Raw genomic sequence first — 14436 nt, 5'->3', positions numbered from 1 at the left:
ATGGATGTTTTGACTGTATGGCTACCTGTAAAAGCTGTAAATTCATGATCAGTTGGCTTTCTTGTTCCATCAATCCAGCAAAGCAGTCCCTGTCACTATCAGACCTTCCACCTGCTCCCTGTGCTGGAAATCTCTGCATGCAGTACTAGTGAACAAATGATACAGCCCCAAGATAAATTGGTGTGACAATACATTTTTACACAAATCTTTCTCATTCCCTGTGTATAAGCTGACACAGGATCTGCAAGTTTAAAAAGAAGCACAGCCATTTGTTTTCCATTAACCTTCGCTATGTCACTTAGCTGGCCCCTTGCCCTGATGGATTGTCTTAGCTCCTTTGTGCTATCAATATATGATATATCATAATAAAACAAGTTCAGCAGGCATCAAGTCTTCAATGCCTGCAGATCTCCTCCACAGTTCTGGAAGTAGTATCAGCACAGTTTGCACTACAAATATAACTATCACAGAGCATACTAAATAGTAGTATGGAGGGATTGTCTCTAAAAGATAAATCACAAAATGAGATCCACTTAGTTCCTGATCTGAAAACTAGTTCAAATATAGCCTTTCAACTATAGTGTCAAAAGCTGATTTATGGTTCTTCTCCATTAACATCTCCATAGTGCCACTCAGTGGGATGATCAAAATGTTCATCAGAAAATCCTATTCTCAAGTCAGTATTGTGACTGTGTTTTCAGGTTTTGTAGAAAAATTAGATGTGTTGTCTGGACAGAAAACATCTCTGAAACACAGCTCTTCCACTGATCATTTGACTGTTATTCATAACACAGATGAACTTGAATGAACTCTTCTCTTTCATTGTAGATAATGAAGAAACTTCAAGTGGGGTAAAACTTGACAGCCTGCTATTTGATGTCTCTAATTTCTTCCCATGTAAAAACTGACCATGTAAAGGTTTTCAATCAGTGCCAAATATAAAATAAGGGGTTTAACTGACACCGTGATTGCACGTAGGTTATACGTATTTCCCTGAAACCTGTATACGTTCATCCTTCCATACTCCATCACTTGTGTGTATTCTGTTATTTAAAATTCTCATGTCCAAATTCTGCTGTTCCCTCTCTGTATTGCTACAAGTTAGTTTGAAAATCAGTGAAACCTACAGTTTTGTCAACTTTTTCCAAATGCATATTTTTGCATTGGAAAATACAAAGTTCATTGATGATGCATCAGTGTCATAATAGAACAGCATAGAAAACAACCGGTTTAGAAGTTAGGCAGCCCTGGGAGAGTGATGCCTTCAAACAAGGACTGTGGAAGAGCCAGGCATTGAGGAAGCTTAATACAATTTTTGACAAAGAGTAGCTACCAAGTCTGGAAGAATGTTACTTACTTTCAAATATTCCAATTTCATCTTTTATTTTGCAGAGAAGATAACTCCATGCCAAAGAACTGTCAAAGAATTAATGGGTGTTACAAGATCACCATCTGCTTAGTACTGACATCACAAAGGAGCTATGTCTGAGCCTTCTTAGCAACACAGAAACTTTATTAGACACTCAAGAAGGAAGCATTACCTGTGGCAACTTGGCTGAAAAAAAAGTACAAGCTTCCACTTTTACTGATCTGTTTGTACTGAGCTCTTTGTTTCTTCCGACAATGCCAAAAAAATCAAGGCCTCGTAATAATATGCTCCTTTATGGTGGCTTAGTGCTAACACTTTTTAATAGAAAGCCTTCGTGTTAAGGAAAATCTGTATGTAATCTGAGTCTTTGTTAAACATGTCACTCTGTTGGCACTGAGAAATTCTACCTAAACTTTGTACTAAGTCTTGAGAGCTTTATCCTAGGGTCCAATTCTTCTATATTCTTGGTTAAGTGTAGTTAGAATAGAATCATAGAGTCATAGATTAATTAGTTCTTTTAGACACATGTATTTTCCTTTTGTCATTCTAAGTTAACTTCTGGGCTTTGCTTCAGATTTTGAGAAAACAGAAAGACTATCAATGACATCAAAATAGACAAGATGGCCAACCTCAGGAATGCATGTTGCTTTTGAGATGGCAGTTTTAATAATAAATCCAAAGATTATTTCTAATGTGAAAAACTGGAAAAGTTTCAAATCTCTACAAATGGGAGGAACATATACAGTTTTATCTTAACGATCTGCTGTTCATTATATATTAGCCAAATTAATTATGAATGTTAAAGAGACATCACAGGAGCAGCTACTTTAAGCAGCTGGCTCCTAGAGGATGTACATGTCACATTCATAAGGAAACAGTCTGAATGCTTTCTCATGCTCTTCCCTTACAACAAGGTATAGACTATTACTAAGCTAATAAATGGTATGTTCTAATTTTAGTACAGGGACATTAAAAAATAAATAAATAAAAAAAAAAAAAAAAGCTTTTTCCAGAAAGGATAAATATATATTAAATACACTGGAAGACAAGATGTCAAATATTTATTTTCTTATCATAGTTGTTTTTTTTTCTTTTGTTTTTGCTTTTGTTTTGTTTTTTTTTTTTTATTAATCTCCTTTTTTGACCAAACAACATATATTTAAAAATGAGAAAATACAGGCCAGTGCTTAATGCTGTTGGGTATTTTATATTCTTAGGTGCCAATGTAAAATTGTCCTGATTTTGGCTGGGATAGAGTTAACTTGCTTCCTAGTAGTTGGTGTTTTGGCTTTAGCCTGAAAACAGTGCTGATATTTTAGTTGTTGCTAAGTAATGCTCAGCCCAATCAAGGGCTTTCTCAGTCTCGTGCTCTGACAGTGAGGATGGGCATGAAAAGCCAGAAGGGAGCAGAGACAGGACAGCTGACCCACACTAGCCAAAGGGGTATTGCATATCACAGCAAATCATGCCCAGTATATAAACTGCAGGGGAGTTAACTGGAAGACCCAGATCGCTGCTTGGGTTGGGCTGGGTATAGGTCAGCAGGCGGTGGGCAACTGCACTGGGCATCACTGCTGGTGTTGGGGCTTTTTTCTTCTTCTTTTTTTTTTTTTTCCCTTTCCCCTTTTACTTTTATATCTTTCCTGTTGTTATTTCCCTTATCATTATTATTACTAGTATTATATTGTGCTTTAGATATTAAACTGTTCTTATCTCAACTCATGCGGTTTGCATTCTTTCAATTCTCTTCCCCATCCCACCTGGGGTAATGAGTGAACGGCTGTGTGGTGCTGAGTTACTGGCTGGGTTTAAACCACGACAAAAATACATTAAGACAAAGATACGTTAAAGGACTCAGGTTTTGACAGAGACTGAAAATCAGACTGGAAAAGATGGTTAAAGTGAATTCCCAAAACAGGAGCTATTCCCAATCAACGGTTACTTATGAAGTTTAGGCCAAAATAATATTTTTTTGATAGCTCATAAACAGTCTCTGAGAACTTATCATGTTGTAGACTTGTGCAGATTTTACCACACAGCTGAGTAAGTGTCCTTGAAATGTAAATCAATTATACCAAACAAAAACTCTGGGAAAACTGCTTCATGCACCCAAATCTAAACAAGTCAAAATAAAAGACTCTCAAAATAAATGATTTGCAAATTGTATGATAGGATGTGGGGAAACCTGCAATTACAGTATGAAAGTGAGGAAAAACAATATGAAAGAATAAAAAACAAACGAAGAAACAAGATAAATGAACAACCGAAGTCTACCTACAGCAGCCATGAGAGGTGTACAGAGTTAAGAACAATGATTTATGCCCCTAAGATATGTCATGTAGTTTAACATGACTTAGCTAATTCATTTTATAAGGGTTAGCAGTAGGAAAAAATATAAATACATGGGGAAAAAGTTAAATGTAGTTTTAGCAGTGCAGTGTTAGTTAAATATCTTAAGACAGCTAGAATCAAGTAAGTGGTCACTGGACGCTTCAAACAGCACTAACAATAAAAATGCAGTAGCTGGTGAAAATTTCTTCCAACGAGAGAGTTAAAGACCTCAACCTCATTAGATTATCTAGGAAACTAGGAGATGACTTGGCGCTTCAAAAGGGGAATTTTAAGGTTAACAAAAAGAATTTTACTCTGTTGAGGGAAATCATAAGGTCACTATTGGACACAGAAAGCTCAAACAAGACTAATACAAGTAAGAAGACAGGGCTACATAATTTAACAGTGGTCAAGATAACCACAGAAGAGAATGATCAAGAGAGATGATGGATTATCTACTCATTGATTTTTCCATATCGACTGGATTACTTTCTAAAAAAATAGCAAGGACAGGCAGCCTGGGAAGAATACAGGGATGTTGTCAGAGAAGCTAGGGACCAGGTTAGGAAAGCTAAGGCCCAGTTAGAATTAAACTTGGATAGGGATGTTAAGGATAACAGGAAGGGATTCTATAGGTATGTGGCAAATAAAAGACACACTAGGGACAATGAAGGCTCTCTCCTGAAGCTATCAGGAGAACTGACTACTGTGGATTTGGAGAAGGCTGAGGTTCTGAATGACTTCTTTGCCTCAGTCTTCACTGCCAAAGGCTCTGACTACACCACCCAAGTCTTGGAAGGCAGATGCAGGGACTGTGAGAATGAAGACCTTGCGCCCACTGTAGGAGAGGATCTAGTTCAAGACCATCATAAGAACCTGAACACACACAAGCACATGGGACCTGAAGAAATCCATACGCGGGTCCTGAAGGAACTGGCAAATGAAGTTGCTAAGCCACTGGCCACCATAATTGAAAAATCATGGCAGTCAGGTGAAGTTTCCCGTGACCAGAAAAAGGGAAATATAACCCCCATTTTCAAGAAGGGGAAAATGGATGACCCAGGGAACTACAGACCAGTCAGTCTCACCTCCATGCCTGGCGAAATCTTGGAGCAGATTCTCCTGGAAGGCATGCTAAGGCACATGAAAAACAACAAGGTGCTTGGTGACAGCCAGCATGGCTTCACTAAGGGGAAATCCTGCCTGACCAATTTGGTGGCCTTCTATGATGGGGCTACAGAACTGATGGACAGCAGTAGAGCAGTTGATGTCATCTACCTGGAATTGTGCCAAGCGTTCAACACTGTACCACACGACATCCTTGTCTCTAAATTGGAGAGACATCAATTCGATGGATGGACCACTCGGTGGATAAAGAACTGGCTGGATGGCTGCACACAAAGAGTTGTGGTCATTGGCTCAATGTCCAGCTGGAGAGCAGTAATGAGTGCTGTCCCTCAGGGATTGGTGTTGGGACCGGTCTTGTTCAACATCGTTGTCAGTGACATGGACAGTGGGATTGAGTGCGCCCTCAGCAAGTTTGCCGATGACACCAAGCTGTGTGGTTCGGTTGATACCCTGCAGGGCAGGAATGCCATCCAGAGGGTCCTTGTCACACGTGTGAGGTGTCATGAACCTCATGAAGTTTAACCATGCCAAGTGCAAGGTCCTACACCTGGGTGGGAGCAATCCCAGGCACAGCTACAGGTTGGGCAGAGAAGAGATTCAGAGCAGCCCTGCAGAGAAGGACTTTGGGGTGTTGGTTGATGAGAAAATGAACATGAGCCAGCAGTGTGCGCTCGCAGCCCAGAAAGCCAACCATATCCTGGGCTGCATCAAAAGGAGCATGACCAGCAGGTTGAAGGAGGTGATCCTGCCCCTCTACTCTGCTCTTGTGAGACCTCACTTGAAGGACTGTGTGCAGTTCTGGTGTCCTCAACATGAAAAGGACATGGAACTGTTGGAACAAGTCCAGAGGATGATCAGGGGACTGGAGCACCTCCCGTATGAAGATAGGCTGAGAAAGTTGGGGCTGTTCATCCTGGAGAAGAGAAGGCTGCGTGGAGACCTCATAGCAGCCTTCCAGTATCTGAAGGGGGCCTATAGGGTTGCTGGGGAGGGACTCTTCATTAGAGACTGTAGTGACAGGACAAGGGGTAACGGGTTAAAACTTAAACAGGGGAAGTTTAGATCGGATATAAGGAGGAAATTCTTTGCTGTAAAGGTGGTGAGGTACTGGAATGGACTGCCCAAGATGGTTATGAATGTTCCATCCCTGGTGGTGTTCAAGGTTGGACTGGAAAGAGCCTTGGGTGGCATGGTTTAGTGTGAGGTGTCCCTGCCCATAGCAGGGGGTTGGAACTAGATGATCTTAAGGTCCTTTCCAACCCTAACTATTCTATGATTCTATGATTCTAATTGAAACCCCTGATTGAAAGTACCATTCATCAAGGAAACACCACAGATTCTTTTTACTTTTTTCAAACGCCATTTCTAAAGTCTTACAGAATGTGCAGGAAGAACAGACATGCATCTATAGATAGACTCACTGAATTGCAAAAAATCATTGAAAGAACTACTTTACCTAGCAGTCCATTTTCCATTCTGTCACTCATGCTTTTCTATTAGTACATATTTATTTCAGCAGCCTCTATCATACTCATTGTTTGACTTCATTATTATCTGTTCATTAAATCTTGAATAATTCAAGATAGTCAAACACAACAGATAGGTAATTTCTGGTACATAATGATCAATAAACATAATACCTCCTTGAACCTCTCTGATAACTTGCTAAAAATAGCATACTTGATTTGAAACTCCCTACAACAGAGATCTGATTCTTAGTTAAAGCGGAATGCACCCATTAACACAGTTTTGCCTCGGAAACTTTCTTATTTTCTTCTCTTTCTAGGAATTCTCAAATAAATATTTAACTTGAGCGGAATAGTTTTAGTTAGCATAGAAAAAGTGTTGTGATTTTTTTTTTTCTTTTAAAATGAAAACCAAGTCAATAAAACAACCTTCTTCTATGTTCTGGAAATAAGCAAAAGCTAAACAAGCATAGTGTACATGCTCTAAATACACAAAAGAAGGGGATTTGTTATCACACCTTTTAAGTCATCCCATGTACATTAATCAGCTTTGTTGCTGGGAAGCACTATGTTTTCATTTCATAGTGTGACTGTTAATGATACTTGTCCTCTGGGGAATTTATCCATTTATGAAGCACTAGCATAAGACAAAACATATGCTCTGCAACTCCCACTGAATATATGCAAAGAGTCTTTGCACATCAACATAGGTGAGGGGCAGAGGGATAAAAACAAAGAAGTTCACAGCTGAGTAATGCAACACCTTTAATTCTGTGACACCACTACCACCGAACAAGGCAGAACAAGAACTGAGTTCAATTATACCCACTATGGCCAATATATAGCAGGCATGAAGCAGAGAAGGCCAACCATGTCATTGCACTGTAATTTGTCCTGGTGGTTTTCCAGGGCCATTTAAACCAGGTCTCCTTTTGCCTACAAACTCTGAAACTATACAAAAAATTCTGCAAGTTCACTGGAAAATACCTATTTTTATTGTTGAAATCAAGATAAAAATCAAAACAATGTAAGGGGTGGGAATTAAAAAAAACAAAACAAAACACAACAACAACAACAAAACCACAAAACAAACCCACAAACCTTTCACACTTTATACCCATTCATTCTGGCCTAATGGAAGATGGAACAATAAATATGATTCAAGAGGAAATCCAAACACCCACAAGCTAGGTATACTTTCTATATGACATTGTTTTATTTATACATGCAGCTTTACAAGCATTTTAAAAATATATTTAGTTCATGCATTCAAGCATGTAATTCTAATATACTGCTTTAACTTGTTCATGTTAGTGACCTTGTTTTCTTAACCATGGAAAAATCAGGGCATTAAGTATTGCAAAAATGCAAGGTAGAAAGATCTACATTTGCTGAACAAATAAATGAGCTATGCACAGTTTTACATCTAATTGGTAGTTACAATATTTTAATGAAATAAATTATAATAATTCTGATTGTCTGTTCAGAAAGCAAACAAAGAAAAGAAAATTAAATTGGCTGTTTGCTAGTATTGGTTTCGGCTGACTGAAAAAGGCCTAGTTACAGCAATAATATACCTATGTTAACATGATAATAAATATGATGTAAATTTGGTACAAGTTGGAAAGAATTACTAAAGAGCATTTTGGGATTGCACAAGGCTGATTATGGAGTATTTAGGGGAATAAATCCATAATTCTATAGCAGGGAAAGGGATGGATTATGATGGTTTGGAGAGGAAATGGTATGTGCTAATATAGGAATAAAAGAATGAGAGGGACTAGTTGCATGCAAACCAGGGCTGGTCATTATGCTAGACAGATTGCCTGACCGTGTAAACTGTGCTGTATCCTGGTTAAACTCAACTTCTAATGATTTTCCTGGATTGCGGATTCCATTCTCTGTGCATGTGCTTATATGGGGTCTGAGTGCAGCAGCTGGAGTCAGACCATGACCTGGAGAGCTGTGGGCCCATGCTGTGGTACCTTGAGTGCGTGGGCATGCAAGCAAACATGTGAGAGCTCCCAGAGATCCAGCCTGGTGAGTAGGTGAAGTAGCCTGGGAACTAGCAAGGTGGGAAGGCATGTGTATCTCAGAGGGTGAGGCACCTGGAGGAGGTGGCTACTGGAGGGGAGAGAAGGACCCAGCCAATTTCTGGGAAGACCATATGGTCTGGCGGTTGACGTAAGACCCCTTGTGTGTCTGTACTGTGCCTGTACGTAGGTCTGAGCACCAGCAACTGGAGTGGGTCTGCAGCTTCAGGAGCTCATAGGCTCAGGTGCCAGCAGCTGGGGAGACTGAGATCCAGGAGCTGGTACTGGGAAGACTGTCTCAGCCCAGCTGTGGGGGGACTCACATTGTCCATGTATTATTTCCCACTAACAGATCTCCGTACCAGAGAGGAAAGCCAGACAGGAGAAACAGGCTGAGGCCACGGGTGCTGTATGTATTCATATGAGTACTGTGTCTGTCAGTGTTAATCCATGTGGCCAAGTGTGAACAAAGTGTGATATATACATGCTCTGATGTGTGTGCCTACAGGGAATATAGCACTGTATTCCAGCATCTGTATGCAGAATACCCATATTCAACAGTGTATGCTGCTTCTTTCAGGGTTGTTTTCTTTTTTTTCTGTTCCATATTCTTTCCTTGCTGTGGGTTTGTTGGGGTCTTTTTTGTTTTGGGTTTTGTTTTGGGTTTTTGCTCTTTGGGGTTTTTTTTTGGTAACAATCTCATGACTAGATACAAAAATGAACATGACTGGCTGTATGTTATTGTTATTAAATAATGTTTTGGATTATTTTAAGGTAAATGTGATGAACTTCAACAAATGAAAAAAATTTTACTCTGTAGGAGCCAAGGGACTTGTTTTGAACTATAGCAGAATTTAGAGTCTCAAAAGAGTAAGTAACAATAGGTACTATTTAATTTTCAATTAGTTTGATGATTGCTACTTTTTGAAAGCGAAACTAAGCCTCAAGATTAAATCTCTCACTTGTAGAAACAGGCCAAAGTAGAACAGCAAAACCTGTCAATTTCATCTGCTTCTTTCAGCCATCTAAAACTGAGTTAAACCTGCTTAGCTGCAGTCTTCATCAGTTCATAACTCAAGTTCATTAAGAAATCACTTATTACATGCCCTTTCTACTACAAACCCAATTAAATTTAGTGTAACAGAACCGCTTCAAAATACAAAAAAATCAAAAGAAGCTTCTGTACTAACAAGGGGTCTGACACACATTAAATTGGCATCCTTATGCGTTTGCCCACATGATACAGACTGAGTAGGGCAAGAAACAGATGCTATCTGCAAGGGAAAGGAAAAGTTGAATAACTCTTGTACAACACACCACAAAGAGAGATCATTACCTGTAGTGACTACCAGGACAGAAGAATTCCAATCCTTCTTAACCTAATTCCCAGTGCAAGCAGAAGAGATGTGTGAGATCAAACCAAATAGCTCGATATAAAAAATATCAAAATATCAAAATGTATTTGTGTGGCAAGATTTTGGGAGCAGGGGGAGCTACAGGGATGGCTTCTGTGAAAAGCTGATAGGAGCTTCCTGTGTGTCCAACAGAACCAGTGCCAGTCAGCTCCAAGACTGACTTGCTGCTGGCCAAGGCTGAGCCCATCAAAGATGGGGGTATTGTCTCAGGGATAACATAGAGGGAGTGGAGGGGAAGAAAACACACAGCAGCAGCCAGGACAGAGGAGTGAGTATAGGTGAGAGAAACAGCCCTACAGACATCCAGGTCAGAGAAGAAGGGGGAGGAGGTGCTCCAGGCACCAGAGCAGAGATTCCCCTGCAGTACATGGTAAAACTTTATCACACAAAAAACCCCAAAGACAAACACATTACTTTTTTAAAGAACCAAGCAAACAATCAGAAAAAGACAGCATGGTCTGATTTTAAGGGACTATTGTTTTTAAGCAAGAAACCGAAGAAAACAGTCTAAAGTGCAGTAGGAAAGCAGAGTCCAGAATGCCCTAAGGATGTTGCCCAAGATCTAGATACCCTGGGAAATAGAAGAATCAAAGAAATTCTTGGGTTTTGGTCAGACTGGTTATGGGTACTTGTCTACTAGAAAAGTGCTCAGTGGTTACATCAGAAAGTCTATGTATTTGCTTTAACTGCTTCAAAGACAGAATAGTTCAACTACATATCAATCCCAACGACATCTGAGCATTCTGCAATAGTCTAGTTTCAACTTTCAAAAATAACAGTTTATTAAAAATGAAAATAACATTAAATATAATCATTTAAACTACTTGGAACAGTTGCCCCTAAGGAAAATATTTCACAGAGATGTCAGTCACATAGCCTGTATCACAGGATTTGCCAGGAGGACAAATATCAGAATTGTGCCTGGATGCAGTCAGACATGAAAGGCATCCTATCACTACCAGGTTTTCTGCCAGAAAATAAGGTAATATATTTCTTAACATTATTTTAGTTTTTGTCATGATAGGCTCAAATAACTATTTTACTTGAGAAAAGCACCTAAGATGGAAATAGCTGTCAAAGTTGTTGAATGTTATCAGAAATAAGCGTCTGAAAAACAAAACGGCTCCAGAGGTCCCTTCCAACCTCTGCTGTTCTGGGCTTCGTCACACTAGTAGTCTTCCATCTGTAAATATAATTGTTACTTCTGCTTAAAATAAACCCCCAATTTATTACTTAGTTCTCAATAGCACTGGCATTGTCTTGTCTTCTTTTAAAGTTGTATATGTATAAATATATAAATATATAAATGTGTATGTATATGCATAAAGTTGTATATGTCCCTGCCCATGGCAGGGGGGTTGGAACTAGATGATATTAAGGTCCTTTCCGACCCTAACTATTCTATGATTCTATGATTCTATGTAAATCTGTGCAGGACCCTGAAATATTATTTGTGCTATACCAGGGATGAGTTAAATTTCCAAATTATGTATGTAGCTTCTGGATAAAAGTTAGATTTTGCATAATGGAGGAAGACAATGCTTAGACAGGGGCATGCCTTTGTGTGGAAATTACTTTCTACAAGCTGCATTCCAGGCATATTTTTAAAGCAAAGATCAGACTGATTGCAAAACAACTTACTATAGAAAAAGTGAGCAAGCAAACACAGAGCGAACTGCAACATGAAGCACAACTACCTTTATCAAAAGTAAATCTTTAGATATGCCTTATCTCGCAGTTATAACAGCTACTCATTGTAAAAACAGTAATAGTATGACTCAACTTTTTACTATATTCCTGATATTTAAACATAAATTTCAAATTTCACCACCACTTTAGTGACACTTAACAGTAAAGGTCTTTTTTGCTGCACTTTCATATATTTCCTACCTTGGAACTGAGCATTAAACCCCTTTCGTCGATGGTTGCTGTCAGACGTAAAATGGAGTCGTAACCAGTTCTTACTGCTGATAACAGGAGAAGGTAGGTTCATACCAGTCAACCTGGAAAAAGGAAAAGAAAACCTGGTATAAATCATGGAAAATTCATTTACTACTTAAAAGAAAAAAAATAAAAACTAACCAAAAAAAAAAGCCAAAACATACTGCTGTACTGTTTACAATGTATTTGACAACAGTGATTCATTGTCATCTTATCTTAATCTATTACTGGTTAATTTAGTATTATCCTGGGAGAAATGTCTGCTTGTTTCCCATTACAGCTATTTATTTTGCAGTCAAAACTCCTATGTCCAACCTACTCTTTTTTGAATTAAGGAAGAAAAGCAGTCTTGTGAGTGCATGTGTTTGTGTATGTGTAGATGTATCCATGCATGTAACAAAACCCCCCTCAAAAAAGAAATTTCATAATTGAATAATTTGCCATTATTCAATTGTGGCAAAATTTCATCACCCGACTCCCTACTGTGTCAGTTACCTGGCAGGAAAATAAATCTCTGGTATTAAGAAAGGATAAAATAAGGGTTACAGGCACTAATTAATGCTATGCTCAGGTGGTGAGTTGCTGGTACATAACTAACCTGCTAGAGCTGTGTTTTAAAAACTCCTTAGATCAGACACTCTAAATATTTCTAACTACAAACCAGCATTTACTGTTTAAAAGCTACACAGAATTTGGGTTTACCTGTAGAAACAACTGTGATATACTGACAAGATAAAATAAAACCATATGTGAAATACAAAAAATACGTAATTTGCTAGTACCTCTCAGCTATTGACACAATGTATGTTGCATCTGAAAGTTTTTACTATATATAGGCTTCAACCCATATCACTGAACTGAAAACTTATTTGTCCAAGTGCATATACTTTTCTCTTAGAAATACCACTTTGGGGGTTGGTTTTCTTTTTTAAAATGAAATATAAATGTAGTAACATTCTATCTGGTACATCCAGAGTTTGCAAAACTCCTGGCTGAAATATTTAATTATAGATGAATTCAATGCTACATTAATAAAAGCGTAAATTAACATCATTATAAAAGCACATTCAAAGCACGTCTTTCATTAGTTACATTTCTAATAAACAGCTATTTCCCAGACACACAATGCACAAATATTTTCAGTTCTATGTGAACTCTACAAGGTGCATCTAAATAGTCTCAAATCTTCCCATTATACTATGACAGATAATGATAATGTGATCTTGACAGTGAGAGAGTATTTAAAGTAACCTATTTTATCAGAGCTCTAATTTAGCTATATGATTTCTATGCTACTGCATACTAGGCATTAATATATTCTTTATCAGCAATGTTGTTTGTGTTTTAATTGAAGAAAGTGAGAAAGTGAAATGCAACTTAATGGCTAATTTAGTTTGTAAGGCTGGCTGAAACTCTTCTCCCCATGACTGACTAGTGCTCTATCTTTCCCATACACACTGAAAGCACTAGTCTAAAATACAGGGTCCCAATAGGACTTGTGAATGTGATCACCTCTTATGAGGTGTTCAGGAAACACATAACAGGCAGAACTTAATCATGCCCTTATATTGCTCTGAAAGCAAAGGTTAAACCCAAGAAAGTTGTCTCTACTTCAAGTCTTTCTCATCCTTTATATCACACGAATTATTCGGATGAGGTAAAAAACCACATTTCTTGATATCAAAGTCCTCTTTAGAAGCTTTCATCCCTTGATTTTATTGATGCTTTCTAAATGCATTCTAAAAAGAATATCAAAAGTCTTTCTCATTTCTTTTTTAACTGAAGGCATTTATTGTTTGGGGAGTAATACAGAATAAATCAATTTCTTCAGTTAAGTTTGAGTTCTGCCTCTGAAAAGGATAATGCTTTTCTGAAACTGATTTTAAGGCCTAGCATGTTATAGCCTTATTTGGACAGAAGAAATGATACCTAATATAAATGACATTAATCAGTTTTTCATACACACACACACATACTCATGCATATATAATGTTATTTGGGCATTTTCTGAAATACTTGGTTTGATTTGCAGAAATGTTGAGTGTTCATCTCCAGTACTGACGCCAGCCAAGCCCTTAGCTTCTAACATCAGGGAGTTAATATTGTTTGTCGCTTGGACAAGTGACAAGATTGAATGATCTGTGCTAAACAGCATTTGAAGCCATGCACTGAATGGGGAGTAAAGGAAACATGAAACAGCTGTTCATCCACTGATTATCATTTAGTGACCTGTTAAAGAGCAATCCCATGGAAAAAAACAGACAAACAAAAATAACATAATTTTTCAAATAACATCATATAATGATGCATCTGCCTCAGGACTTAGAATGAAGATTGCACAGGGAACCTCAAATCTCTCATTTCTGCGTACTAGATGTTTCACTGTGCTCTGTGGAATAAGGCAGGCTTCCAGGGAATTCCTGGTGCCTCTTATGGCATCATAAAGAACTAAAGGGCCAAGTTTTGAGAGCTGTATGGGTATATTAGTACCATACTACGCCTCTGCTGATAAACAACTCTTCTCACAAGAAATAATGAGAAATAATTAAACCATCTCCGCTATTCTCCTTCTAGATCTGAAGGCAGCCAGGCGGTAGCAGTATCAGAGACAGCAGTAGAAGCTCTCTTACTGTTGATTATTTGGAGGAATAAACTTTTTTTATATTTTACTACTTCAAGTATTGCTTTAATTTTGATTCTTATTCCATAATTTCCTTACACACATACTAATCCACTGTTTATACAAGTAATAA

The 14436-nt window shown here is 38.2% G+C and overlaps 1 protein-coding gene across 2 annotated transcripts in view; it reads right to left on the bottom strand.

Moving 5' to 3' along the window:
* Window positions 1-14436, bottom strand: part of CSMD1 (CUB and Sushi multiple domains 1) — a 1153012-nt gene that overhangs the window by 432571 nt on the left and 706005 nt on the right. For both annotated transcript variants that reach the window (XM_062626215.1, XM_062626216.1), the window contains exon 6: window positions 11633-11745. In XM_062626215.1, the coding sequence (XP_062482199.1) occupies window positions 11633-11745 (113 nt within the window). The remainder of the gene's footprint in view (window positions 1-11632; window positions 11746-14436) is intronic.

Source organism: Pezoporus occidentalis, unplaced genomic scaffold (genome assembly GCF_034315485.1).
Source record: "Pezoporus occidentalis ecotype Australia unplaced genomic scaffold, CSIRO_AGI_Poc_V1 ctg29, whole genome shotgun sequence".
Classification (NCBI taxonomy): domain Eukaryota; kingdom Metazoa; phylum Chordata; class Aves; order Psittaciformes; family Psittacidae; genus Pezoporus; species Pezoporus occidentalis.
This window is presented reverse-complemented; position numbering and strand designations above follow the sequence as displayed.